This window comes from Lathyrus oleraceus, chromosome 3, assembly GCF_024323335.1.
Source record: "Lathyrus oleraceus cultivar Zhongwan6 chromosome 3, CAAS_Psat_ZW6_1.0, whole genome shotgun sequence".
Lineage (NCBI taxonomy): Eukaryota > Viridiplantae > Streptophyta > Magnoliopsida > Fabales > Fabaceae > Lathyrus > Lathyrus oleraceus.
The window spans coordinates 302,625,831-302,651,266 of record NC_066581.1 but is presented as its reverse complement, the minus strand read 5'-3'; the positions used below and the strand labels follow the sequence as shown (position 1 = coordinate 302,651,266).

Genomic DNA, 25,436 nt, shown 5'->3' with positions numbered 1-25,436 from the left:
ACAAACAAATGTTAGCCAACAACAACAAATGATCAAGCTCAAATGAAGGAGCAACATCAACCATGGAGATGTATACTTGAACCTGAAATTCACAACTCAAATGTTAGTAACAAACCACTAGGTCAAGGCCTAGGGTCAAAAGAGGATCAAAAATCCAAAACAGAACTTCAAACTCAACATGAATCATATTTAACCAATCAAGAACAAGTCCTAAAAAGGACCAAACCAAAATCAATAGGCAAGTTCATGTAATAAGCAAGAGAAGTCAATGACCAATTCAAGGCACACATTTAAACATTAAGAATGAAAATTCCCAGTCAAAACAGAAATGATTCAAACAATTCTGGAAAAAATCATGAGCATTCAACACATCCAATACAATCCACATACCAAAAATCATAAACAGAGGAGTTCAATTGGTATGGAAATAAAAATGTACAAGTTAACCATCCAATTGTGTGACACAAATTGTCACACCTAGAGTACATGTGTCCCAAACAGTGAAGACAATAGCAAAAAATGCCAAATAAAATCACACAAATCCATCATCATGTTAATAATCATCATGCAAAATTTCATGGCATTTGGATCATGTATGAGCATTTTATGATAGGATGAATGAAGCAATGTCACAAAGCATACATGTTCAATTAGTCTAGCACATTTCAAGGATCATGTAGAAAAAAACCTGGAATTATTTGGATCATTCTACAATTATTTATGATTTTTTGAAGATCATGGAAAAAATGAAATAAAAATTAAAAAAGCATGGAAATAATGGAAATGAGTTGGAAACATGGAATTGGCATCAGGCGGAATCGAAGTGAGGTTCAAGCTTCACCCAAAACGACGCCGTTTTGGTTAATAGTAAGTAAAATGAAAAAAAAAATGAAACGCACGCTCAAGAGGTATCGAACCCTGGACTTCATGGTGAATGGCGTTTGCACTAACCGCTGGACCAAGGAGGCCGCGCTACAGTATAATTACAGGAAGCCCTAACGTGTACTATTCACAGACGGTGGCTGGCAGTCCCAAGCGGTGGAAACAACCGTCTCCTTCGTGGAGACGGTGGTGATGAACAGTGCCACTCATATTTTTTTCCAGAATTTGAAAGTGGATACACCAATCGACTCGTCTTGATCTAAGGAACTCGAATCTACAATTATTTTCCTCTAATTCACCGTAAATCATGCAGATCGAATGAAAACATGTTTATGCATCAAGACTTTAATTCATCGTATCTTCTTCAATATTTGTCCGTTTTTCAAGTTCTTTATATCAGAATTCTCACCATGAAAAACTCTACAAGATTATGTGCATAAAATCATGAATTAAGAGGTTCGAATTTTACACCTTCTTGAAGCTTCAACAATGGCAGTGGTGGATTCAAGTGTCCAAAAGCATCCAAATCCCTTCTATCAACCTTGTAATGACCTCTGAAGTTGAAATTGAAGCTTGAGATGAACTAGATCTTGATTAAATTTGAATCTCCATCATCATGTTCATGATCTTCATATACTCAATTCTTCACCAAATTTCACAATCAATGGCTTGATCTATACTGAATAATGATCCAAGAACATAAATATGCAATAAAAATCAAGTGTTCTTTGAAGAATTTTTGAATTTGGAAGAAGAGAATTTTTGGAGGGAAATTTTGGATCTAGATCTAGAAATGTGAAATTGTGAAAATTCTGTTATAATTAACTATTTATATGACATGTTAATCCATTTCCTAATCATGTTAAAGCTTGGCTAATTATTTTTTCATGAGAAAAGAGGTGTTATGCAAAATTTGGTTTTTTCACCCCATGCATGCAAGCCTACGTGAACAGTAACAATGGCCATGCATTTTCACTCAAAACCATGTTATGAACATATTGGAATGGTTAAAAAGTCCATATGATGCACCAATTTTGAATTCATGATTTTCCCTCCAAAATGGACATGAATATGCATATGATCATATGATGAATTTTCATGCAATATGATGAATGATTTGGAAACTACATGTCATGAGAAGAATTTTGCAAAAAGAGCCACTCAATTTGGGGTCTTGGTTCAAAAGATATGGCCATTTGAAGTTTCAAGCACACTTTGCCATGATTTGATCATAACTCCTTAACCATTCATTAGAAATTCATGATCTTGGACTTTTTGGAAATGGGAGAGAAAGATCTTCAACTTTCATGTTGGACAAAATTTCATTTGAAGCTTATTTGATATTGGAAAGTTGAGTTGAAGTTGATCCAAAAACTTGCCATTTTTGGAAACTTTCAAATTACAGGTCACTTTCCATTTTTGGAAACTTTTGATCTGGCTTCAAAATCTTCAAGGTAGATGTTTGATATGTTGAATAACCTTCTTTGGGACATGAATGAGGTGTCTCAGACCATTTCTCCATCTCCTAGCCCTCAGTTGACTTGCAGTTGACTTTTATGGGCCTCAGATGACTTGGTCATGCACTGTGGACTTTGAGCTTTCAACACTTGGCCAAGTTGCTTCAAAATAAACCTTGGGTCATGTAAGCTCATTAGAACAACCATAGGGCCTTTATCTCATGGAAAAACCCTTGCTCTCTTGCACAGATGGATTCTCCTGATCAGTCTTGCCTGATGAAATGCAACATGCTATGCAATGCTAATGACCTACAAATGAAATGAATGTACAAATGGGAGGTGCAAATTTGAGGTGCTACAGCTGCCCCTATTCAATCAACTGGGAACCTGAACGGATGAGAGCAACGGCTGTCAGACCTTCAAGGTACACAGGGATTGAATACCAAAGAACCGTAGAAATTTGCACTCTGTGGGGATCCACGAAAAGAAAGTTCACCAATAGCAACTTCCACTGGGATCTGATACTTATCACGGGACCAGACAAGACGTCTACCAACGACTCCACTGGGGATTTTGATTTTTTTAGGAAAAGGAACCACCACCATACATCAACAGGTGATGAATAGGAGAAAGAGGTACAACCAGACGCCAACGGACGAATGGGAAAAACTCGACGTTTACCAATACCAACGGAGAGGTGACCAGAGATCAACGGATGAATGGGAAAGGATACAACTAGACGTCAACGGACGAATAGGAAAAACTCAACATTTATCGATACCAACGGAGAGGTGACCAGACATCAACGGATGAACTGGGAAGACTCAACCAAACGTCAACGGACGAATGGGAGAAGCTCGACGTTTACCAATACCAACGGAGAGGTGACCAGACATCAACGGATGACCTGGGGAAAGAGATACAACCATACGTTAACGGACGAATGGGAAAAACTCAATGTTTATCGACACCAACAGAGAGGTGACCAGACATCAACGGATGAATGGGAAGACTCGACCAGACGTCAACGGACGAACGGGAGAAGCTCGACGTTTATCGACGCCAACGGAGAGGTGACCAGACATCAACGGATGACCTGGGGAAAGAGATACAACCATACGTCAACGGGCGAATGGGAAAAACTCAACGTTTATCGACACCAACGGAGAGGTGACCAAGAATCAACAGATGAATGGGAAGACTCGACCAGACGTCAACGGACGAACGGGAGAAGCTCGACGTTTATCGACACCAACGGAGAGGTGACCAGACATCAACGGATGACCTGGGGAAAGAGATACAACCATACGTCAACGGACGAATGGGAAAAACTCAACGTTTATCGACACCAAAGGAGAGGTGACCAGACATCAATGGATGAATGGGAAGACTCGACCAGACGTCAACGGACGAACGGGAGAAGCTCGACGTTTATCGACACCAACGGAGAGGTGACCAGACATCAACGGATGACCTGGGGAAAGAGATACAACCATACGTCAACGGACGAATGAGAGAAAGAAAGGGGTGAGGTGTTACCGGTTAGTAGGTAACAAGCTCGGGAAGAAGGAATATCTAAGACCGGTGTACGGGTGAGATATATCAATCAACCAAAAACATCTGAGGAAAACCTGAAGAGGCATATTTCGACTGAGGAAAATCTGACTCCACAGGGGACCAAGGTCGCAAAAGGGAGCAGGAAGGAAGGAACACCAAGGATACCGGGTTGTAGGCATGAAACAGGTGACCGACCAAAGTGTGAATTGGTTTGTGTTCCAAAACACTCATCATCCTGAAGAGAGCGAAAGCAATCTTGTTAAAGGATGGACATTCGATTCCACAAGGAATACGAATCTTACTCAGTTGGGGAAACAAACAAAGGGTCCAACCAAAGAGCGCATGAGATATATTATCTATAGCCGTCAAAACGTAGATAATATACTCGCATGGAAGATTATCCATAACCGGGTTGTAGGTTGTCAAAGGATAAATCGACCGAAATCGTGAATTGGTGTGTTCCAAAACACTCATCATCCTGAAGAGAGCGAAAGCAAACTTGTTAAAGGATGGACATTCGATTCCACAAGGAATACGAATCTTACTCAACTGGGAAGGATAAAACCTCGACAAGGAGCGCATGAGATATATTATCTATAGCCGTCAAAACGTAGATAATACACTCGCATGGAAGATTACCCATAACCGATGTGTAGGTTGTTAAAGGATAGATTAACCGAAATCGTGAATTGGTGTGTGTTCCAAAACACTCATCATCCTGAAGAGAGCGAAAGCAAACTTGTTAAAGGATGGACATTCGATTCCGCAAGGAATACGGATCTTACTCAACTGGGAAGGACAACACTTCGACCAAGGAGCGCATGAGATATATTATCTATAGCCGTCAAAACGTAGATAATATACTCGCATGGAAGATTACCCATAACCGGTGTGTAGGTTGTTAAAGGATAGATCGACCGAAAAGAGAAACAATCGTTACCAACAACAACAGGGTAGACGAGAGATGACTCACTGGGGATAAATTGCGCGAACAAGGCAGCTATCCAAACAACTGGGGTAGAATGAATATTCGATTCCGCAAAGGGACAACGAATCTTACTCGACTGGGGAAACACGAAGGGCTTCGACCGAAGAGTGCATGAGATGTATTATCTATAGCCGTCAAAACGTAGATAATACACTCGCATGGAAGATTATCCAGAACCGGGTTGTAGGTTGTTAAAGGATAACTCAACCGAAAAGAAAGGCATCGGGATACCAGGACTAGGTATGTAAATGACGACCAATCAAAAGGGGAAACAACAAACATTACCGGCAAACGGTGAATGAAAGAGGACCCATTGAGGATAAAATTGCTTACTCGGAGCAATTACCCACAAGGAAGGGGAAGACCCGCTGGGGATAAAGTTGCTTAATCAAAGCAAATATCCGAAAGGGGAAAGGAATATCAATACCGAAAACTGGATAATGATAACCACAAAGAGGGGATTACATCTACCGGTTAGTAGGTAGAAAACCACGGAAAAGTAACCGTCATCGACTAGGATGAGCACAAAGGGTTAACTCCACAAAGGGGAGAACATGGAGTTTACATCTACCGGTTGATAAGTAGAAGACCACAACAATCTGCTGAGGAACAGAATGGGAGAAAATAGGATTTACAACTACCGGGTAGTAGGTAGAAGCCAACAAATTCCGCTGAGGATAAGATGAATGAGTGCCGGTTAGTGAGCAACTGTTCATTTATACCACAGGGAGGCACAAGAGACGGCCAATAGGAAGCCAATTTAGGATCGATCCAAAAAGGCAAACTGAATCAAGACTCATCCTAATGAGGAAAGAACTCAATAGGGAAAACCCATCCCGTTATGTGTGTAGGGAGGGAACGGAACCAACCGTCATCCACGAGGATATAACTCAGTGGGGAGTGCAGAAGGAAATGGTAGACACTTTCTGCCTAAGGGGATGACTCTATATGGAGAGATCAGACACACCCACATCTGCTTGGGGGGATCTACTAGAGAGATCTGTATCACCAATTAGCAGGAGACCACAATCAACAGATATATGGCAAAAGATGCAACATGAATACCTGAATGCTATGATTATGCGTATATGCATTATGCATGATGAATGCTGACAAACAAACATGTCTAACACACAGGTCCAGGAATCAACCACCCGGTACTACCCTTCCAGAGGGAAAGCCAAAAGATCACCCGAGGGCAACAAAGATCTGCCGGAGACTGGGATATCAAAGGACTACACCATCCTGCAGGGGAAAAAGGCCACAAGAGGCTTCCGGAGGGATCATCAGTCACAACCGGGGAAAGGAGTTCATAGCACAGGCAGACACTGCCACAACAGCAACTCATGCTGGGGGTCCAAGATACCAAGAAGCAACCAGATCTCTGGTAGGGATAGATAGGCATTGATAAAGTTCATCGTGCCAACAACTCCGCTGGGGATCTATCCGAGGAAATGATGGAGTACTGGGATGTCAATCCACCACATACCGAATCTTCACAGAAAATCACCCACGCTGGGGAGAGGAGAAAAATGCTCTGCTGGAGAGAAGAAAACTGAAGTCTTCCAGAAACACTCTGCTTGGGAACTGTCTCACAAAAGTGTTCAAACAACAACCTACCAGGGACGACCCACCATAGGACTCAAACAGCACGCTACTGGGGATGTACCACAATAGGGCTCAAACAGCACTCTACTGGGGATGTACCATAATAGAGGCTAACTTGGAGGAAGAATGCTGCACTGCCGGGGAAATGAACAACTTCAAACAACACTGCATTGAGCACCTTCACTGAGGAAAAACCATGAAAGGTTCTACAGGGAAAAGATACAGTCATGCCAGAGAGATGAACAAAAGTCTTACCCTGTTGGGAATCATACCACCCTCGGGAGAGCACTGCAGATCTCCTAAGTATCCTTCCATCATCGTGAATGTTCACTTTGTTTAAGAACAATTTTGTGAAAAATTTGTTTATTTTGAAAACAATGATATTTTATCAATTAAGACATGCAAAACATTTGTTGAGTTGAAACAAATAAGAGTGCAAATAATTGGATAAAAGCTCAAATTGATGTGATGGAATGGTAGTCTGCGAATGGCAAGACTCCATAGATCTGTACAAGTTTGAAATCAGTGATATATATTGGAAGAGGGCTACATTGAACATAATGACCCTTTCTCTACCAATTCCGAATTTCGATGCATTCGAAGCTTCAGTCGACGACGAATCAAGAATTTCCTAACGGATGACAGATGTAGAACACAGTCTTGTCAGGATGCAGTTACTTGCCAAATCCCTAATTTTTGCCTAGATTGCCCCAGTGTGAGGTACTCAATCTAGCGGGATGCAAATTCTCTTTTTTTCAATGTCTCTAACTTTTGCCTGGATCGCCCTTTCGGGTTTTCAATCCACCGAGACGCTCCTTTTTGCCTAAGTCGCCCTTTGGGGTGATTCAACTTAGCGAGCTATTCTGCTTTTTTTTTTAGGCGAAGTATTTCTTGACTGCATCTGAATTCACGAGACGAGTGAAATCCTCCCCATCCATTGTTGTAAGTGTCAAAGCACTGCCTGAAAAGGCTCTCTTGCCAACATATGGACCTTCATGGAGTCCACTTGCCCCTGGAATCGGGCGCGAAAGACAAGACTTTCTCGAGCACAAGGTCACCTTCTCGGAACACACGAGGCTTGACCTTCTTGTCAAATGCTTTCTTCATTCTCTGCTGATGTAATTGACCATGACACATGGCAATTAATCTCTTCTTTTCGATCAGATTCACTTGGTCATAACGACTCTGAATCCATTCAGCATCAGTCAACTTGGGATTTGAGGGTGCTATTATTCTTTTGTTCCTTTCTTTCTTTTTCTTTCTTTTGATTTTGATTTTGATTTTGATTTTGCACCCTCCTCTTTTCTTTTTTTTTCTTTTTTTTTATTACATTTGTAATGCCCCAGTTGGACTGTTTTGCTGATTCTCGAGATGCAGCTGAGTGATCTTCTTTTCTTGCTCAAGAAGTCGGGAAATCTCGTCAGGAATTCCTTTCAACATCATCTTCCTCTGCTTCGAATACAGGGAATTCAAAGTTGGGAGATGGCGTTGGATCATTATGTTCAATGGGTTTAAGAATCAACCTGCATAATGATTTTGAATGTAAAAGCTTTTTGGAAAACGAACAAGGCAATCATTATACAGATGAAAAGATTGCTTTTATTCTTGTTTTTAGGGTTTTTTGTGATCACCAATTTCATGTAAAAAGCGAAAAGGGAAAACAAATGGAAAAACAAATGTTTAACATGCTTTTATTTGAATGAAAATATCATTGCACAAATGTTGCCAACAATGTCATCACTTCTCCTTTTGGCATGGGAGAAGGGTTTTTAAACAAAGTGATTATTACTCTGACTTATGAACAACTGTAGGAACACCCACAGCGATCCAATGATGGCAGACCCTGCCAGGGATGACAAATGTCAGTATCCTCTGCATCATCAGCTTCCCCACTCTGATTGACGTGGATAAAACCTCCACTCTGAACAACCCTTTTCGTTGAAGACCTCAGAAGACAAGCCAACGCCAGCCCGGGGCTTGTTATCTTCAAGCTCGATTAACATTGGGACCTAAGTCCTCAAAGTTCAGAATACCTGATCTCATAAGGTCCTGCACCTTATTCTTCAACTGAAAGCAACTATCCACATCATGACCAGGAGCACCCGAATGATACACACAATGCTGATCAGGCTTATACCACCACCGAGGGTTGACGGGTATAGCCGGCGGGTCTCTGGGAGTAATCAAGTTCCGCTCTATCAAAGAGGGATACAGCTCTGCGTATGACATAGGGATCGGATCAAAAATGATCTTCTTCCTCTCATTACTCGTACTAGCTTGATTACCATTGTGAGGCTGGTAAGCCTGCTGTTGAGGACGATGTTGTTGATGTTGATATTGCTGAGTTGGTCTTCTTTGCTGTTGTTGAGTTGTTGGAATAGTCACAGCAGCAATTTGCCGATATTGTCCTCTATTCATATTTCTTCGACTGTGTACGGCATTAGTTTCACCCTCTCCCCTTCTGGGTGCCCTAGAGGATGGCTTTTTAGAACTCGAAGAACTTGAAGAGCCAGGATCTTGAATCTTTCCTGCTTTGATAAGACTCTCCGTTCTTTCTCCACAGATTACAACATCTGAAAAGCTACTGAACGGGCAACTTCCCATACGGTCCATGAACACACCCTGCAGGGTTCCAATGAACATGTCAGTCAACTCTCTCTCCAACATCGGAGGTTGCACTCTTGCAGCTAATTCCCGCCATCTCTGGGCGTACTCCTTGAAACTTTCTCCTGATTTCTGACACAAGCTCTGTAACTGAGTTCGACTCGGAGCCATATCCATATTGTGCTTGTATTGCCTCAAGAAGGCTTCACCCAGATCTCTCCAGCTTCTGATAGACTCTCTTTTCAGCTCCATGTACCAGTCCAAGGAAGCTCCAGACAAGCTGTCCTGGAAAAAATACATCCACATCTTTTCATCGTCTGTATAGGCGGAGATTTTTCTGTAATAAGCCTGCACATGGGTGCGAGGACAGGAAGTGCCATTATATTTGTCAAAAGATGGCGCCTTGAATTTGTAAGGGATCCTCAATCCATCAACCAATCCCATATCGGTTACATCAAATCCCAAAGAGTTCTGACACTCCATGGCTCTGATCTTCTCAGCCAAGGCATCAACTTTTCTGTCCCTCTCTTCAATTCTTCCCACATCATCTTCATCACTGAGCATGGTGAACATGTCTTCCTGCCTATCAACCAGCGGAGCAGGATGGCGAACCGGAGCACGGGTTGCTCTGACATTAACAGTCTCTGCAGCAAGAGGCTGTCCATTGATTCTGATTCCCCTCAATTCATCACCCACAGCATAATCATTGACGGGAGCAGCATCAACATTATCATTCACAGGAACACCCACTGGTGAAGCACGGCTGGCAGGTGGAGCCACAATTTCCTGTCTCTGGGCTAAGGCTCGCAGCTCCTCTTGCTCTTGAACGACCCCTTGCATCATACTCATAAATTGGGCCATGTTAGCCCTCATCTCTGCTAACTCAGCTTGAACTTGATCCATATTCCTCTGTTGATTCAGTCTCGTAGCGTAGCGGTGCGGACGTTGATCAGCAATCCTGCCTAGGACAGGAACCAGAGTGAGAAGTCTCGTTCAAGAACACCTGTAATGCAAGAATGATATGTATATGATGCGTATGATGCGTATGATGCGAATGCCTGTTTTATCATGAATGATCCTGGAAAAGGATATGCGTATGCGGGTTAACTTCTTTTTTGCATTTCTCATCATTCATTTTTTCATCACTTTTTTTTCTTTCTTTTGAAAATAAACATGCTATGATGCAAATGATGCAACTATGACTGGTTGGTTGTGCATCCCAAGGCACAGGATCAGAGCTTCGACATAAATTCTGGAATCAATCAAAGTCATCTAAGACCCAAAGTCATCTGAGACCCAAGGTCATCTGGAACCCATATTGCTGAACCAAGTCACCAACAGGAACCAAGAGTCACCAACAGAATACGGTCACCAACAGATCAAGTCACCAACTGTACCTGTAAAATGATTCATTCCCGCCCCACTCACGGGTGTCATCTAGGCCAGGGTAAGGTCAAGAGAAACGCAGGATAAACAACCCTTTCAAGAATATCATCATGTACACACCCGATGTATGTACCGATAATACCCCATCAGAGTCTGAACTGCTCGTGATATCATGTTCCGCTAAGTGGCGCAATACCACCCGCTTCCCATGAATCACTCTATTCCTAGGTGTCCTAGAGTTCACTCATAGCCTGGGTATTGGGTCTTTTACCTCTTGTAACTCCCACCCCACAGAGAGACAAACACACAGCCAGCACAATGAAAATATGATGCATGCAAACATATAATGCACATATATACAATCACATCATAATCATAAATGCAATAAATAAAACAGTAAAATCAACCAAACCCTATCCTAAAGAGCGTTAGGAGTGACTCGCTTAGGGAAGATGGACCAGCAAGAGGTCAACTTCTCTATGTCCCCAGCAGAGTCGCCAGCTGTCGCATTACGCGAAAAACCGGCGGGAAAACGAAACAACAGAGCCGCCACCGTGCGTTATTTATCCCAAAGGAGGGAAAGGAAACGCTCGAAGTAAACCTGGAAAGGAATGGTCTCGCGACCAGAGATGGATGGGATCGGGAGTCGGTTATGCGAAGGGAAGGTATTAGCACCCCCTATGCATCCGTCGTACTCGACGGGATCCACGCTCAGAAAGAATAGAAGAAAGGTTGCTAAAGACTGCTCAAACACTGCACACACGCTGGAAACAAACACAAATGAAAGACGGAAGAAACGGGACTCGGCAGGATATCGCATCCTGGGCCTACGTAGTCTGTCAGACACAGACATCAGAGTCGACGTAGTTCGGGAACAGGGGAAACGTGCTCGCTAGGATATCGCATCCTATGCATACGTATCTTCTCTTAACCAGAGAAGAATCAGAGCACTCGTAGCTCGGCTAACGCACGCCAAACAAAACACAAACAGGAAACCGACTGCCAATCGCTGGACTTACGTCAGACTCCAAACAAAGAAGCAAACACAGGAAACCAACTGCCAATCGCTGGACTTATGTCAGACTCCAACACAACACAAAGGGTTGAAAAATAAAAAGGGCGCCCGGAGAGATCAGCTCATCTCCTGCCTACGTACCTCATCTGGTATGAGGATCAGGGCGACGTAGTTCCCCTAAACAGGGAAAGAACTTCTAACCTAACCAGAGACAAGGGAGAGAACAAGCTACTAGGGAGACTACGACTCGAGCCTAGAAGTTGTCATGCATACGATCCCTATGTTAAGGTCTCTATCCTAACTTGCACAGGAAGCAAGCTAGCCTAAACAGCACAATCATGCAAATACAAGCACAATAAAGCAAGCACACACACTATATGCAAACAATTGGCTCATACAAGGCTAGGCTGTAGAAACAAGCCAACTGGAATGGGGTGTTTTTAGCTCTTAACCCTAACATTGAGAGTTAGGGTGAAGCAGATGAAATGGGAGATGAGGATCAAACCTCATAGCTCTTATCCCTGGCCTGGGAGAGCTTGAAACAATGAAAGTGTGGGAGTTCAAAATGTAGGAACTCTTCTCCACAAGTGACTGACACAACAAGACCTTGGGTTCTTATTCACAATGCATCAACACATGGTGTGAGCAAAGTGAATGACACAACTGAATAGCAGGGGATGGATTGCACATCCCTTTTATCTGCCAATTGCCTCTTGAGAGGTCTTTACCTGCTTGGCACAAAATTAAACATCCACAAGCATTGCCTCTTAAGGAGGGCTTCAGACAGGTGCCTGCCAAAGTAACATGACAGGTCTTCCAGACTACATGAAGATCAAGGAATTATACCTCAGTGGTATGCCAACCACAAGCAAGCAAAGCAAAGTTCAAATGAACTTAAAGCAACTTAGGTACCTGTGGAAACAGCTAAACCAATCAGTACAAAATCCAGACCAACAGTCAACAGTCAATATCAAACAGACAACCCAATATGCAACACATAAGCCATAAACACAAATGAATTGTCCTCAAAGCCTACAAAACAAACAAATGTTAGCCAACAACAACAAATGATCAATCTCAAATGAAGGAGCAACATCAACCATGGAGATGTATACTTGAACCTGAAATTCACAACTCAAATGTTAGTAACAAACCACTAGGTCAAGGCCTAGGGTCAAAAGAGGATCAAAAATCCAAAACAGAACTTCAAACTCAATATGAATCATATTTAACCAATCAAGAACAAGTCCTAAAAAGGACCAAACCAAAAGCAATAGGCAAGTTCATGTAATAAGCAAGAGAAGTCAATGACCAATTTAAGGCACACATTTGAACATTAAGAATGAAAATTCCCAGTCAAAACAGAAATGATTCAAACAATTCTGGAAAAAATCAAGAGCATTCAACACATCCAATACAATCCACATACCAAAAATCATAAACAGAGGAGTTCAATTGGTATGGAAATGAAAATGTACAAGTTAACCATCCAATTGTGTGACACAAATTGTCACACCTAGAGTACATGTGTCCCAAACAGTGAAGACAATAGCAAAAAATGCCAAATAAAATCACACAAATCCACCATCATGTTAATAATCATCATGCAAAATTTCATGGCATTTGGATCATGTATGAGCATTTTATGATAGGATGAATGAAGCAATGTCACAAAGCATACATGTTCAATTAGTCTAGCACATTTCAAGGATCATGTAGAAAAAAACCTGGAATTATTTGGATCATTCTACAATTAGTTATGATTTTTTGAAGATCATGGAAAAAATGAAATAAAAATTAAAAAAGCATGGAAATAATGGAAATGAGTTGGAAACATGGAATTGGCATCAGGCGGAATCGAAGTGAGGTTCAAGCTTCACCCAAAACGACGCCGTTTTGGTTAATAGTAAGTAAAATGAAAAAAAATGAAACGCACGCTCAAGAGGTATCGAACCCTGGACTTCATGGTGAATGGCACTTGCACTAACCGCTGAACCAAGGAGGCCGCGCTACAGTATAATTACAGGAAGCCCTAACGTGTACTATTCACAGACGGTGGCTGGCAGTCCCAAGCGGTGGAAACAACCGTCTCCTTCGTGGAGACGGTGGTGATGAACAGTGCCACTCATATTTTTTTCCAGAATTTGAAAGTGGATACACCAATCGACTCGTCTTGATCTAAGGAACTCGAATCTACAATTATTTTCCTCTAATTCACCGTAAATCATGCAGATCGAATGAAAACATGTTTATGCATCAAGACTTTAATTCATCATATCTTCTTCAATATTTGTCCGTTTTTCAAGTTCTTTATATCAGAATTCTCACCATGAAAAACTCTACAAGATTATGTGCATAAAATCATGAATTAAGAGGTTCGAATTTTGCACCTTCTTGAAGCTTCAACAATGGCAGTGGTGGATTCAAGTGTCCAAAAGCATCCAAATCCCTTCTATCAACCTTGTAATGACCTCTGAAGTTGAAATTGAAGCTTGAGATGAACTAGATCTTGATTAAATTTGAATCTCCATCATCATGTTCATGATCTTCATATACTCAATTCTTCACCAAATTTCACAACCAATGGCTTGATCTATACTGAATAATGATCCAAGAACATAAATATGCAATAAAAATCAAGTGTTCTTTGAAGAATTTTTGAATTTGGAAGAAGAGAATTTTTGGAGGGAAATTTTGGATCTAGATCTAGAAATGTGAAATTGTGAAAATTCTGTTATAATTAACTATTTATATGACATGTTAATCCATTTCCTAATCATGTTTAAGCTTGGCTAATTATTTTTTAATGAGTGTAGCACCTCAAATTTGCACTCTACCTTGTGTACATACATTTTCATGATTAGGTCATTAACATAACATAGTTCATTGCATAACATTGCATTGCCCTTTGCCCAAGTGCAAGCTCAGTTGACAAATTAGGTCAAACTGGTCAGGAGGATCAGTCAAACAAGCAAGCATGTGCTATTTTCATTGGAACAAAGCCCTATGGTTGATTTATCAAGTTCACATGGTCTAAGGATCATTTTGAAGTGGTTTGGCCAAAGATTGGATGATCAAAGCTCAACAGTCAAGCTGAATTTCTTCAGAAACCATAGAAAGTCAACTGTGGTCAACTGTGCCTGATTTTATGGATTGGAAGGTGTGAGATGGTTTGAAAGGCCTCATTCATGTCCATATAAGTCTCATTTGACATATCAAAGACCAAGGTTGAAGATTTGGAGGTCAGATCAGAAGTTTCCAAAAATAGCAGGTGACCTGTAATTTCAGCTGCCCAAAATGGAAAGTTTTTCTCCTCAAAATTACTTCATCATAAAAGCTTCAAATGGAATTTTGTCCAACATGAAAGTTGAAGATCTTGATCTCACCATTCCAAAAAGTCCAAGAACTTGAAATTCCCATGTGTGGTTGGCAAGATATGATCCAATCATTTTCCAAAAATGCCCAAAATCAAAGTGCCATAACTTTCACATGGAATGGCCAAATTGGATGGTTTTTCTTTGAGCAAATCACATTTGATGTGTACTTTCATAATCCATCATCACATTTTGCCAAAAGCCTTCACATAAAAAGGTGAATTTTCAAGTGCAACAATTAAAATCCAAGGGCAAAATGGTCCAAAACTCAAAATACATGGAATTTTGGCATGAGACTTTTTGCAACACTTTCCAAATGTCATTTTTGACTTGTTTGAACCAAGGTTGGACAGAAAAGTGGACTGGTTTAAGAGAGGGCATTTTGGCCAAAGCTTGAAATTGCACATTAACACTAATCTTTGCCATTTGCTTAATCTTAATTAATTTTGGATTAGGAAGTGGTATATATTGCTAATTGTAACTGCATTGCTTAACCACTAATCACTTTTTCAGAATCATCACAAAAAACTCTCAAATTCTCTCACTTTTCTCAAATTTTTCACATACACTTTTTCATCAATTCTCCAAGAATTCACCATTGTTTTTGCTAGTTTTTGGTTGATTCATCTCTTGCAGGTAATTTGCAAGTTCTGTTTGTGGAGATTGAAGCCAAACACGTGCAAATTCCAACTGTTGCAAAACCTTGAGCATCAATGGCAGCTGGTGGATTTCATTGATTCGTGCATCTTTGAGCTAAGAATTCTTCACTAATCACCTTCATAATCATCCTCCTTCGTCTGTTTTCAAGAATTGGATCAAAACAAGCAAGGATTTCACACTGCCACTCCAAGAAGGTGAAATCTCGAAACCTTTAATTCTTGAAATCAATACATGGCTTAGATAGATCGTTGAACATAGATCGTTCTGCCGTTTGAATCGCGCGATTCCGTTAGGTATTGAGCTAGATATGTCGATCTGAATATTTGTGTGTGAATCTTCTTTCGATCGGTTCTTTGCGTGCGTTAACCTTTAGACAAAGTCGTGGACATATTCGTAACCTACGTTGAGAGACGAAGAGATTGGTATAAGGCTTGCGCGATTTGGTGAAGAAATGCTCGTGACGGAAGCTGGAGATGATGAACATATGAACATGCGGTGAAGAACGAGAAATTCTGGGAAATTACTGCGTTTGATCCGTTCACTTCCTGGCCATTTTCAAATCTCTGTTTGGCGCCGGCTTGGACCAGTAAGAAGCCGCCACCGCATTAAAACGCCACTGTGCATTTTGGCCTGGCTGAAGATAATTACGTTAATGCCATTCGCAACTTATTTAATCCATTAATCCATTAAATAAATATTTTGATAATTCAACAAAACTTTAAAAAATCATATAAAATCCAATATTAGTCCAAATTAGGTGGGAATTTTTTTGTTAGATCCCAAATTTAATCTAGTTTTTTTTAGGCATAATAGTTCATGTTGTGCCTGGTAGAATTTTGGAATGGTATATTGATTCTTGTCATGTGTGCTATTTTCATATGTTTTACCATTTTAATCACCAAATAATCATGCTAGCTCCAAATTGAATGAAATTTCATATGATGATTCTTGACTCACTCCTGGAGATTTGGACATATAGTTTGTAATTTTTGGATCTCTGGTTTGATAGATATGACATATTCTTTTTGAGTGTGACAATATGTGTCACACTATGCTATGCTGAGTTCATGATTTATTTTTCCATGCTTACCTTAGGCCTATGGCTCTGATTTTTCGCATGAGATGACTTTCATATGTTAGGTTTCACCCTGATTTTTTGTGGATTTAATTGATCCATTTTCTATTTGATTTGGATTTTTGATTGCTGTTTAGCATTTTTGGATTGTTCCTTGAGTAGCAAATTTATATGCCTTGTAAAATCCTAATCCCTTACCATATGAATGTGAAATTTGGTGGAGTGTGTCTTAACATGTATAGTTTCAATTTGGCTTTGGTCCCATTCATTTCTAATTTGATATCACTGTTTTGCAATTGATTGAAGTTGACTTTGGGTTTATGACCTAATTAGGTTGATTTTTTGCATGCCTTAACATGTTGATTTAATTCCCATAGTTCCTTTTGTCCAAATGGCATGAAAATTGATGTGTAGCTCATTGAATGTCCTCTGTTTAGGATATAATTTTTGTGGAATTTATTGAGCTGTTTTGATATTTGTTTGGATGTAATCATTCTGGTTGTTCATATGTGATTCAACTTTGCTCACTTTGTCTTAATTTGTGCATAAAATGGAATTAGTGCATAGTTTGGATATGAGACCAATTGGGATCTCTTCTTATTTGAATTATCTTGACTTTGATCATGATTCACTTGCTGTTTTACATTTTTTCCATCCTTTGGACCCTAGGCTTGTCCTAGTGGTCTTGTTACTCATGTTTGAGTTTGACTTTGACTTTTCAGGTTAAGAAGCTAATGCCTTAAAGAGGTTGATTCATAATTGAGTTGTTTCATTTGACTATTGCAAACTAACTTGGTTGTTTTGTAGGGTGCTTGGTTCACTTGGACTTTGTGCTATGCACATTATTGTTTGATTGTACATTGTTGATTGATTCTTGTGTTGTTGTTTTGTTTATGTTGGGATGCTGATTATATTTGATTGATTTCAGGTACCCTTAGTTGCTCAGTTCTCTTAAGAACTTGCATTGCTTTGCTTGTATAGCATTTTCATTGAGGTATAGCACCTTCTTCTCCATGTAGTCTGGAAGACCTGGCTTGTTATTTAGCCAGGCAACTGTCTGAAGTCCTCCTTAAGAGGCAATGCTTGTGATTGTTTATGTTTGTCCCCAAGCAGGTAAAGACCTCAATGAGGCAATTGGCGGAACCCAAGGGATATGCAATCTATCCCCCGCTATTCTGTTGAGTCGTCCCTCTGCTCACACCACTGTGTTGATGCATTGGGACACAAACCCAAGATCTTGTACAATGTACAGTTGTGTCAGAGTCTTAAGTGTAGAAGGGTTCCCACTTTCTGGACCCACACTTCTTTGTCTATAGCTCTCCCTGACCAGGGATAAGAGCTGTGAAGTCTTATCTTCACTCTCCTTTCACCAGCTTCACCTTAGCCCCTCAATGGCAAGGTTAAGAGCTAACACCACCCCTGTACAGATGGCTTGCTCTTGCAGTCTTACCCTTTGATTGAGCCCCACTTGTGTGCATATAGTGTGTGCTGTTTGTGTTTGTTTGCTATTGCTTGTGTTATAGGATAGGCTTGCTTCCTGTGCAAGTTAGCTAGAAACCTTGACTTAGGGATGATTTTGCATGATAACATCTAGGCTCGAGTCGTAGTCTCCCTAGTTGTGTCTCCCTCTGTTATCTGGCTAGGCTAGTCCTGTGTCCCTGCGTAGGGGAACTACGTCGCCCTGATCCTCATACCAGATGAGGTACGTAGGCAGGAGATGAGCAGATCTCTTCGGGCGCCCGTGTCTTTGTTTTTGTGTTGTTGTGTGCTGGGAAGCTGATGTAAGTCCATCGAGTGGCGTTCGGGTTCCAGTGTGGGTTTGCTTGCACTACAACAAACAAGACCTTAGACAGCGCTTTTTTTAGCCTTAGACAGCGCTTTAAAGCGCTGTCTAAACCTCCGCTGCTAAAGGTTTAGACAGCGCTTTTTTAAATCTTAAAAGCGCTGTCTAAGCCCCCCCCCCCCCCCCCCCCCCCCCCCCCTTAGACAGCGCTTTGGCCAAAAGCGCTTTATAAGACCCTCTTATTTTAAATTTTTTAGGTATACCTTAGACAGCGCTTTTGAAAAGCGTTGTCTAAGCCCCACCCCCTTAGACAGCGCTTTGGCCAAAGGCGCTTTCTAAGACCCTCCTATTTTAATTTTTTTAGGTATACCTTAGACAGCGCTTTTCAAAAAGCGCTGTCTAAGCCCCCCCCTTAGACAGTGCTTTTTACAAAAGCGCTGTCTAAGGTATACGAAAATTTTTGAAGCTTTTGTTTTAAACCACATTTTTTCCAGGTTTATAAACCAGAATTTCTACCTGTTTTCAACCAGATTTTATCACATTTTATATATGCCATTTTGGCCTTTTTTTTACAATTCACATAAACTAAGAAAAATTAAACACACGGTGAATGAATGAGACTATTTTATTAATCATATCAAGATTCATAATACAACTATACATATTTTATCTTATGTGGAGAAAAGACATTCCTAGAGACTTAGAAATTATTGATGTGAGGCAAAATAAGATACAAATTATACAATAATAACTTAAAGCTTTGATTACTCCTTAACAAAAAAATAATCAATGGGCGTATATCGGCCCTCTCTCTGCGACAACTTTTGCTTCTTGGATTTGCTTTGTCTTTTGATTCGGTGCTTTTGATCCTGACTGAAAAAACATAGACCTATCACATTTTTCCCCTCAAACTTCCCCTGGAATGAAGTTGATCCAAGCATCTCTGTACATGCACTGTGGTGAGAACTTGCAGCATCATTACCAGAAGTTTGTACCTGGTAAATACGGCAGAGATGATAAATAGTAGCGCTAAAAAACATCAACATGCTCCTCAATCCGCCAAAGCAATTATTCGGTTGCGGAAACTGACCTATATCAATATATGTCAGCTACTTCGAAAAATAAAGAGAGAAAAGGAGATATACCTTCTCTGCACCATCATTTTTCCAGAGAGTGCAGCTTTGGTGATTTACATCTAATGAATGATTACCATCAAAAGGATCTCTGCTATCAAGCTGGCTTGTGTGCCCAACATCAATCGAAGGATCAGTTTCTATATCACTGATAAAGTCATGATCTGTAACATCTGAAAAAGGGTCCTTTTTCCTATTGGCTTCTCCTGAAGTAATGAAATTGGTAATAGTCTTCTGTGTACGATCAGGGGTAGCACCACTACCACTTTTATCTCCGTTAAACTGTGATACTCTAAGACCTAAGAGGAGAAGAAAAATCTGTTATGCACTGACTTATACAAGGAACTAATGTGAACTTGCTCATAGACTATATCTATAAGCAGAAAGCACCCTCTTATATTGGCCTTGAGCACCATCTGAATAATTGGTCAACAATAAAGCAAGTTAACAGAAACATATACCTATTAATCTTACTGAAACGGGAAGTTCAGCTTTCAGCAATTTTGATGCATGCTTCAGAATATCCTCACTTGAGTTGATGTAGTTTTGTAAAGTCACAGCTCTATTCCGAACCTATAGATTGAGCATTTTTTTAGTACTTGCAAGAGAAATATAGTAAGATAGTAAAATGCATGGTGATCATGACAAATCCTTAAAGGAACTTGAACAATATTAACAACTTTTCTTTTAACAAAGCTTTGTCCAGAGGTAAGAACCCAAGCCAGAGAATTGACCTCTATCATAAACAGAAAATTGTTTAGAAAGAAACAGAGTCAAGAAATCACAAGTACCTCAAAAGAAGTAGTTTTCAGTTTAAGAGTCAACGTTCGCCCATGAAGGCCCTCTTTCTGCATGTCTGTGGACAGCATTTCAGCAAGCTCCACTGCAAACATAAGCTTGCATGGCTCATCTTTTTTATGATTCAATATAACTAAACACTTATCTAATGAGCACCTCAACAGAAGCTTATAGAATTAGGCAGACAAAAGACATCAAGTATGAGCACCTCTTTTGGCAGCAAATCCCATCCATGTTTCAAATGAGGTTTGTCGTAGTTTTACACCAGCCTTAACAAACCTTTTCGCGTACTTATTAATCAACTCCCATTCATCTGTATTGTAACAAATGCTGCAAATGATTGACCCAGGTAACAGGTCAGAAAAACATACTTAAGAGAACAAAAGCAACATACAAGAAAAGGTGAGATTCATAATTTGTCTAGTGTTGGACAATACTAAAAACCAAGCAAACTAACTGCATTGTAGGCTTGTAGCCTAAGGCACAAAGAGGCACCAAATTGCCTTCATACAATCAAATAGAGCTTTGGGGGAACTAACAACAGATCATGATTTGAAAATGAAGCATGCCAGCCAGTTTAAAGGGAATAACAATGAAATCAACAAAAAGTTCAGCAACTCCTTTTAGAGGTAAACACCATATTAAAATCTTATTCACAGAAGACCCTTTGTACTGCAAAACAAAATCATGAAAATGCAAAAAGAATGACATACCTAAAAACTATATCTGCCGTGCCCGGTTGCAATGGTAAATCATTCCTCTTCAAAAGTTTCATTACTTCCACCAATAGATTAGTATCATTGTGATTCTTAGCATACGTCTACAACAAAATAACAGTAACTTATCAATTGCAAACAGGAGAGAAAATCAAAGAAATTAGAGCATTAGAATGTCAAATAATACCAATATATGGTGTGCCGATGCAACACTTGGACAGCGCTTTGGAAAGCTATCTTGGAGAGCTTATGAAAATAAGCTGAAAACAACTTATGGACATGTCATAAGTTGTTTTCAGAAACTCTCTCAAACAGTCTCACACATGCTTATGTTAGTAGTTAAGCTCAAATATCAGTTTCTTAGTCAACTCATAAAAAGCTAATGAGACAATGAAAAGAACACCGACCTAAGGACATCCTCTTTTTAATTAAAGTGAGACACAATAAGTTATATTGAACTATGGTAAAAACACACCAATTATGAACTACTAAACCATATGGCATGTAAATAACACCACTATACAGTAGAAGTAAGTGCACCTTGAGATGTTTTGTAAGTTGGTTGGCATGTAAAACGTTAGCAAGCTTGGATTGCCCATATGCACGCCAGTTGTTATAACTGTACAAAGGGATAACATTTTCAAGTTTAATTCTTCATGCAACTAAGGCGAGCCAACTGTTTTAACTCTAATCAAGGAAGTCAACATAAGCACGTGGTATTACCTTGATTGGTCATTGATTTTGTCAAAACGGATTCCTTCGGGATATGCAAACCTGTGAGCCTCTGAGGCAACATTAACAATTCTTCCTTCTTTTTTACTTTCACGTGTTGTTTTCTTCATAGTATCCAACAAAAGATTTGTCAAAAGAAAATGCCCTGCATAGTTAAAATAACTCATAATTACAATCAAAAGGATTGCTTCTTCTCAGGAAATGGATTTAAAGAAACAGTAAAATCTCACAAAAAAGAAGAAAATAAAAAGTAAAATAATTACTTGATGTTTTATATAAATTGATTAAGACAGATCATAAGTGTAAATTGCACATAAATTTCATCTTTCAATGATTTACAAACCACTTCTCCAATGTAGAAAGAGAGGTTTCAAATTTGCATGTTGTATATAAACTATTAGTTTGTGTAAAACACATGGCCCACACTCTGTATAAACTAATGTGAGTGAGTGGCAAAGTGCTCTATCCCTTCCCCACTTTAATGCTGGAAAGTTCTTGAATAATTCATATTATAAGAAGAATAAAACACTAGTAAATTGAATTCATGTTACTGCTACTCAGGAAAAGAATTTCCAAAAGGAAAAACTTACAGTTGATTGGATCTTACTTGTGAGCAATGTTGTCAGAATCGACATCTTACATAAGATTTACCACATACCTATGTGATTGGTGGCAAACTGTAGTTCAATGTTGTCTTTGGACAGCTTGAAAGGGCATGCCATAATTCCTGCATTATTTCTTACAATTATAAACAAACAAACAAGAAAATATTAGTACTAATGTTTTACTAGGAGCCTATAAAAATACAAAACAAACATCCAAGCGTCCTATTGCACACCAACACACCAACACAAACATAAACATACAAAACCAAGCTCCTTCATTCTTTATGGACCCACCTTCAAAATTCATTCAATGCAATACACTAGGCCAAATGCAGAACCCTTCTTTCTGAACGCACAAGTGAAACTCTATTACAACGGTGCACCTGTATCATTTCAACATGGCAAAAACAGTTCAATTCATGCATAACATAGCAAATCTGATCAATAACCAAATGCATTTTAACCTTCACATCCCACTTATATTCATTTCACCAACCATTAACTCCATTCTTTATAACAGGGTCCATAAGCCAATTTTCTTTTAACTTTAACCTACAAAACCAATTATCAGAGCGGAGTTAACAAAACCTTCGAACTAATCATTAACTTCATATCAGGAAATTGCTAGCAGAGCATATGTTATCATACTGCATTAACAGTCCATAACAGAAAATAGTTCATTACCATTCATATCTAATATAACTAACTATAACCGAAATTCACATTTAAATGCTAACAGAAATCCAAACTAAACAGATTTTTCTACAATTTCATCTCTAACTAATTCCCAAACTTCCCAACACTAACGGAGTAACTAACATTTAACAAGATTGCTTTGATTGAATCTCACAGAGTTAACCTCTGTTAAAATTCCTATCTATAAATCCCTCACCATTACAATCTTCATTCATCGAACTTCCCCAGAATCACACATTCTCCGATTCATTCATTGGTCCAGAAACTCATTCATACGCACACTTCTCGATTCAATCTCCATTCAGCTCTATTTGAATCCCTCAACCTCTCAACACAACCCTCATAACTCACCTTCTCTACACAACCCTCATAACTCACGTGTGCACGATAGAAGCAGAAGAAGGTTGAAGAAGAAGTAGAAGAAAAAGTGTTTGAACGGAACTTAGAGAAAGGAGAGCTTACTGGAAGTTCGTCGTCGTCTTCGTCTTCTCCATAGGTAAGTCGATTTCTTCCTTGTTTCACTTTGAATCGGATACAAGATGTAGCTCGAAGCTTGGGGAATCAAAACCCCAACCTATTGGGTTTTGATTCCATCGTTTTAGAGTTTAATTTTACCATTTGTATTTAGGGTTCATGTACAGCACCACTCCAGTTTGGATGTATAATCAGGAATTGTGAAATTTAATGGCAGATTTAGGTTAAGGTTGTGTAGACGAAGGATTTGGGGTGGAAATTTAGTAGTTTAGGTCTCCGCTGCCGCCGGTGGCGAATTCTGGCGCGACGGAGGAAGGTTCTCCAGTAAGGAGGGAAGCTGAAGCTTTAATTCTCCTCTCAAGGTGTTGTTTGCGTTTGGGATTTGGGTCATCCGTTGATCCTATGGGATGGCGTTTTAATTTTTTTTTTAATTGAAAGACTTTAAACAGCGCTTTCTCAAAAGCGCTGACTAAGGTCTATATTTAAAAGAGCTTTCTAAAAGCGCTGTCTAAGGGGGGGTCTTAGACAGCGCTTTCTAAAAGCGCTGTCTAAGACCCCCCCTTAGACAGCGCTTTCATTATTTTTTTAGAACATTTTCCGTGTTTTATTTTTATTTTAACCTTAGACAGCGCTTTCTTTTAAAAGCGCTGTCTAAGATGCGCTGTTAAAAAACCTTTTTGGCGTAGTGTTGGTTCGGATGCTGATGTAAGTCCAGTAATTGGCATTCAAGCTCCACGTCTGCCTTCTTGTGTGTGTTTTGGTTCGGATGCTGATGTAAGCCCAGTGATTGGCATTCAGGCTCCACGTTTGCCTTTGCCTGTATTTGTTTGTGTGCGTGTTAACCGAGCTACGAATGCTCTGATTCTCCTTCGTCCAAAGGAGATACGTATGCATAGGATGCGACATCCTAGCGAGCATGTGTCGTTTCCCCAGTCCGAACTACTTTGACTCTGATGTCTATGCCTGATAGACTAAGTAGGCCCAGGATGCGATATCCTGCCGAGTCAGCCTTGTCTGTTTTCTTGTGTCTCTTCCAGCCCGTGTGTGTGTGTTTGAGCAGTGTTTTCAGCAACCATTTTCCTTCCTATTGTGCGTGGATCCCGTCGAGTACGACGGATGCGTAGGGGTGCTAATACCTTCCCTTCGCATAACCGACTCCCGATCCCATTCTCTTTGGTCGCGAGACCAGGCTTTTTCCAGGTTTACTCTGAGAGTTTCCTTTCCCTCTTTTGGGATAAATAACGCACAGTGGCGGCTCTGTTGTTCTTGTTTTCCCGCCGGTTTTTCGCGTAATGCGACAGTTGGCGACTCTGCTGGGGATTCTGATGTTGACCTCTTGCTGGTCCATCTCCCCTAAGCGAGTCTCTCCTAGCGCTCTCTAGGTCAGAGTTTAGGTTGCTATGTGCTGTTATTTATTGTATGCATGTTTATTATGTTGTATATATGTGCATATATGTTTGCATGCATCATACTGTCATTGAGTTGTCTTCTGTACAAGTGGTTCCTCTGTTTGGGGTGGGTGTTCTGAGTGGGGCTAAAACCCAGGCCCGAGTATACACCTAGGATTAGTGTGGTCTTACGTTCCTCATTTGCTTTATCAGCATATTATTGCAACGTGACATACCACAAGCCGGACGAGGTTCATTTGATAGTGCCATTCCTTTGTGGAGTATCCACTTTGGTTGTGTCACTTCATCTGAGCTGTTGACTTCGGTGACCGTTCTTTCCCGGATCTTTAATTGAGACGATCTTAAGAGAGCTGCAACGGCACACCCGAAAGGGCAAACCCGTTGAGTATCTTTGCCCGATTGTCGAGATCATTGTCCGCCTTAGGACGACCTGATTAGAATTTACCTGTGAGGGGAGGGTTGATTCTTACAGATGCATGTTCTG

General features: G+C 40.2%; 2 protein-coding genes across 7 annotated transcripts; both read right to left on the bottom strand.

The window, feature by feature from the left end:
* Window positions 1-18,996: 18,996 nt before the first annotated feature.
* Window positions 18,997-21,250, bottom strand: LOC127127247 (uncharacterized). Its single transcript, XM_051056380.1, has 6 exons — window positions 21,224-21,250; window positions 21,034-21,140; window positions 20,314-20,650; window positions 19,984-20,095; window positions 19,535-19,821; window positions 18,997-19,384 (listed from the first exon to the last, which is right to left on the bottom strand). The coding sequence occupies exons 3-6, from the start codon at window positions 20,413-20,415 to the stop codon at window positions 19,154-19,156; spliced, it is 732 nt and encodes a 243-aa protein (XP_050912337.1). The 5' UTR covers window positions 20,416-20,650; window positions 21,034-21,140; window positions 21,224-21,250; the 3' UTR covers window positions 18,997-19,153.
* Window positions 21,251-21,317: 67 nt separating this feature from the next.
* Window positions 21,318-23,917, bottom strand: LOC127127246 (short-chain dehydrogenase TIC 32, chloroplastic-like). 6 transcript variants are annotated; one of them, XR_007805294.1, is made up of 6 exons: window positions 23,532-23,917; window positions 22,838-22,925; window positions 22,668-22,756; window positions 22,427-22,506; window positions 21,760-21,913; window positions 21,318-21,655 (listed from the first exon to the last, which is right to left on the bottom strand). XR_007805294.1 is itself a non-coding variant. In XM_051056379.1 (6 exons), exons 3-6 carry the CDS (start codon window positions 22,678-22,680, stop codon window positions 21,406-21,408), a joined length of 486 nt encoding a protein of 161 aa, XP_050912336.1. In that variant the 5' UTR covers window positions 22,681-22,756; window positions 22,838-22,925; window positions 23,532-23,917; the 3' UTR covers window positions 21,318-21,405. The 6 variants fall into 6 exon arrangements, 2 of the variants coding, with proteins under 2 accessions (XP_050912336.1, XP_050912334.1); XR_007805292.1 differs by having other exon boundaries at window positions 22,359-22,506; window positions 22,870-22,925; XR_007805293.1 differs by having other exon boundaries at window positions 22,870-22,925.
* Between the last annotated feature and the right edge of the window lie 1,519 nt (window positions 23,918-25,436).

Bases quoted from the DNA above. Each gene is read 5' to 3' on its own strand.
- LOC127127246 (XM_051056379.1), bottom strand. The intron at 21,914-22,426 runs GTATGTGGTAAA...TTAACTATGCAG, and splicing joins GTTTGCCACCAATCACATAG to GGCATTTTCTTTTGACAAAT. The intron at 21,656-21,759 runs GTAATACCACGT...CCCTTTGTACAG, and splicing joins AAAATCAATGACCAATCAAG to TTATAACAACTGGCGTGCAT.
- LOC127127247 (XM_051056380.1), bottom strand. From the start codon at position 20,415: ATGTTTGCAGTGGAGCTTGCTGAAATGCTGTCCACAGACATGCAGAAA. The intron at 20,096-20,313 runs GTACTTGTGATT...CTCAATCTATAG, and splicing joins TGAAAACTACTTCTTTTGAG to GTTCGGAATAGAGCTGTGAC. The intron at 19,385-19,534 runs GTATATCTCCTT...CGTATTTACCAG, and splicing joins AAAATGATGGTGCAGAGAAG to GTACAAACTTCTGGTAATGA.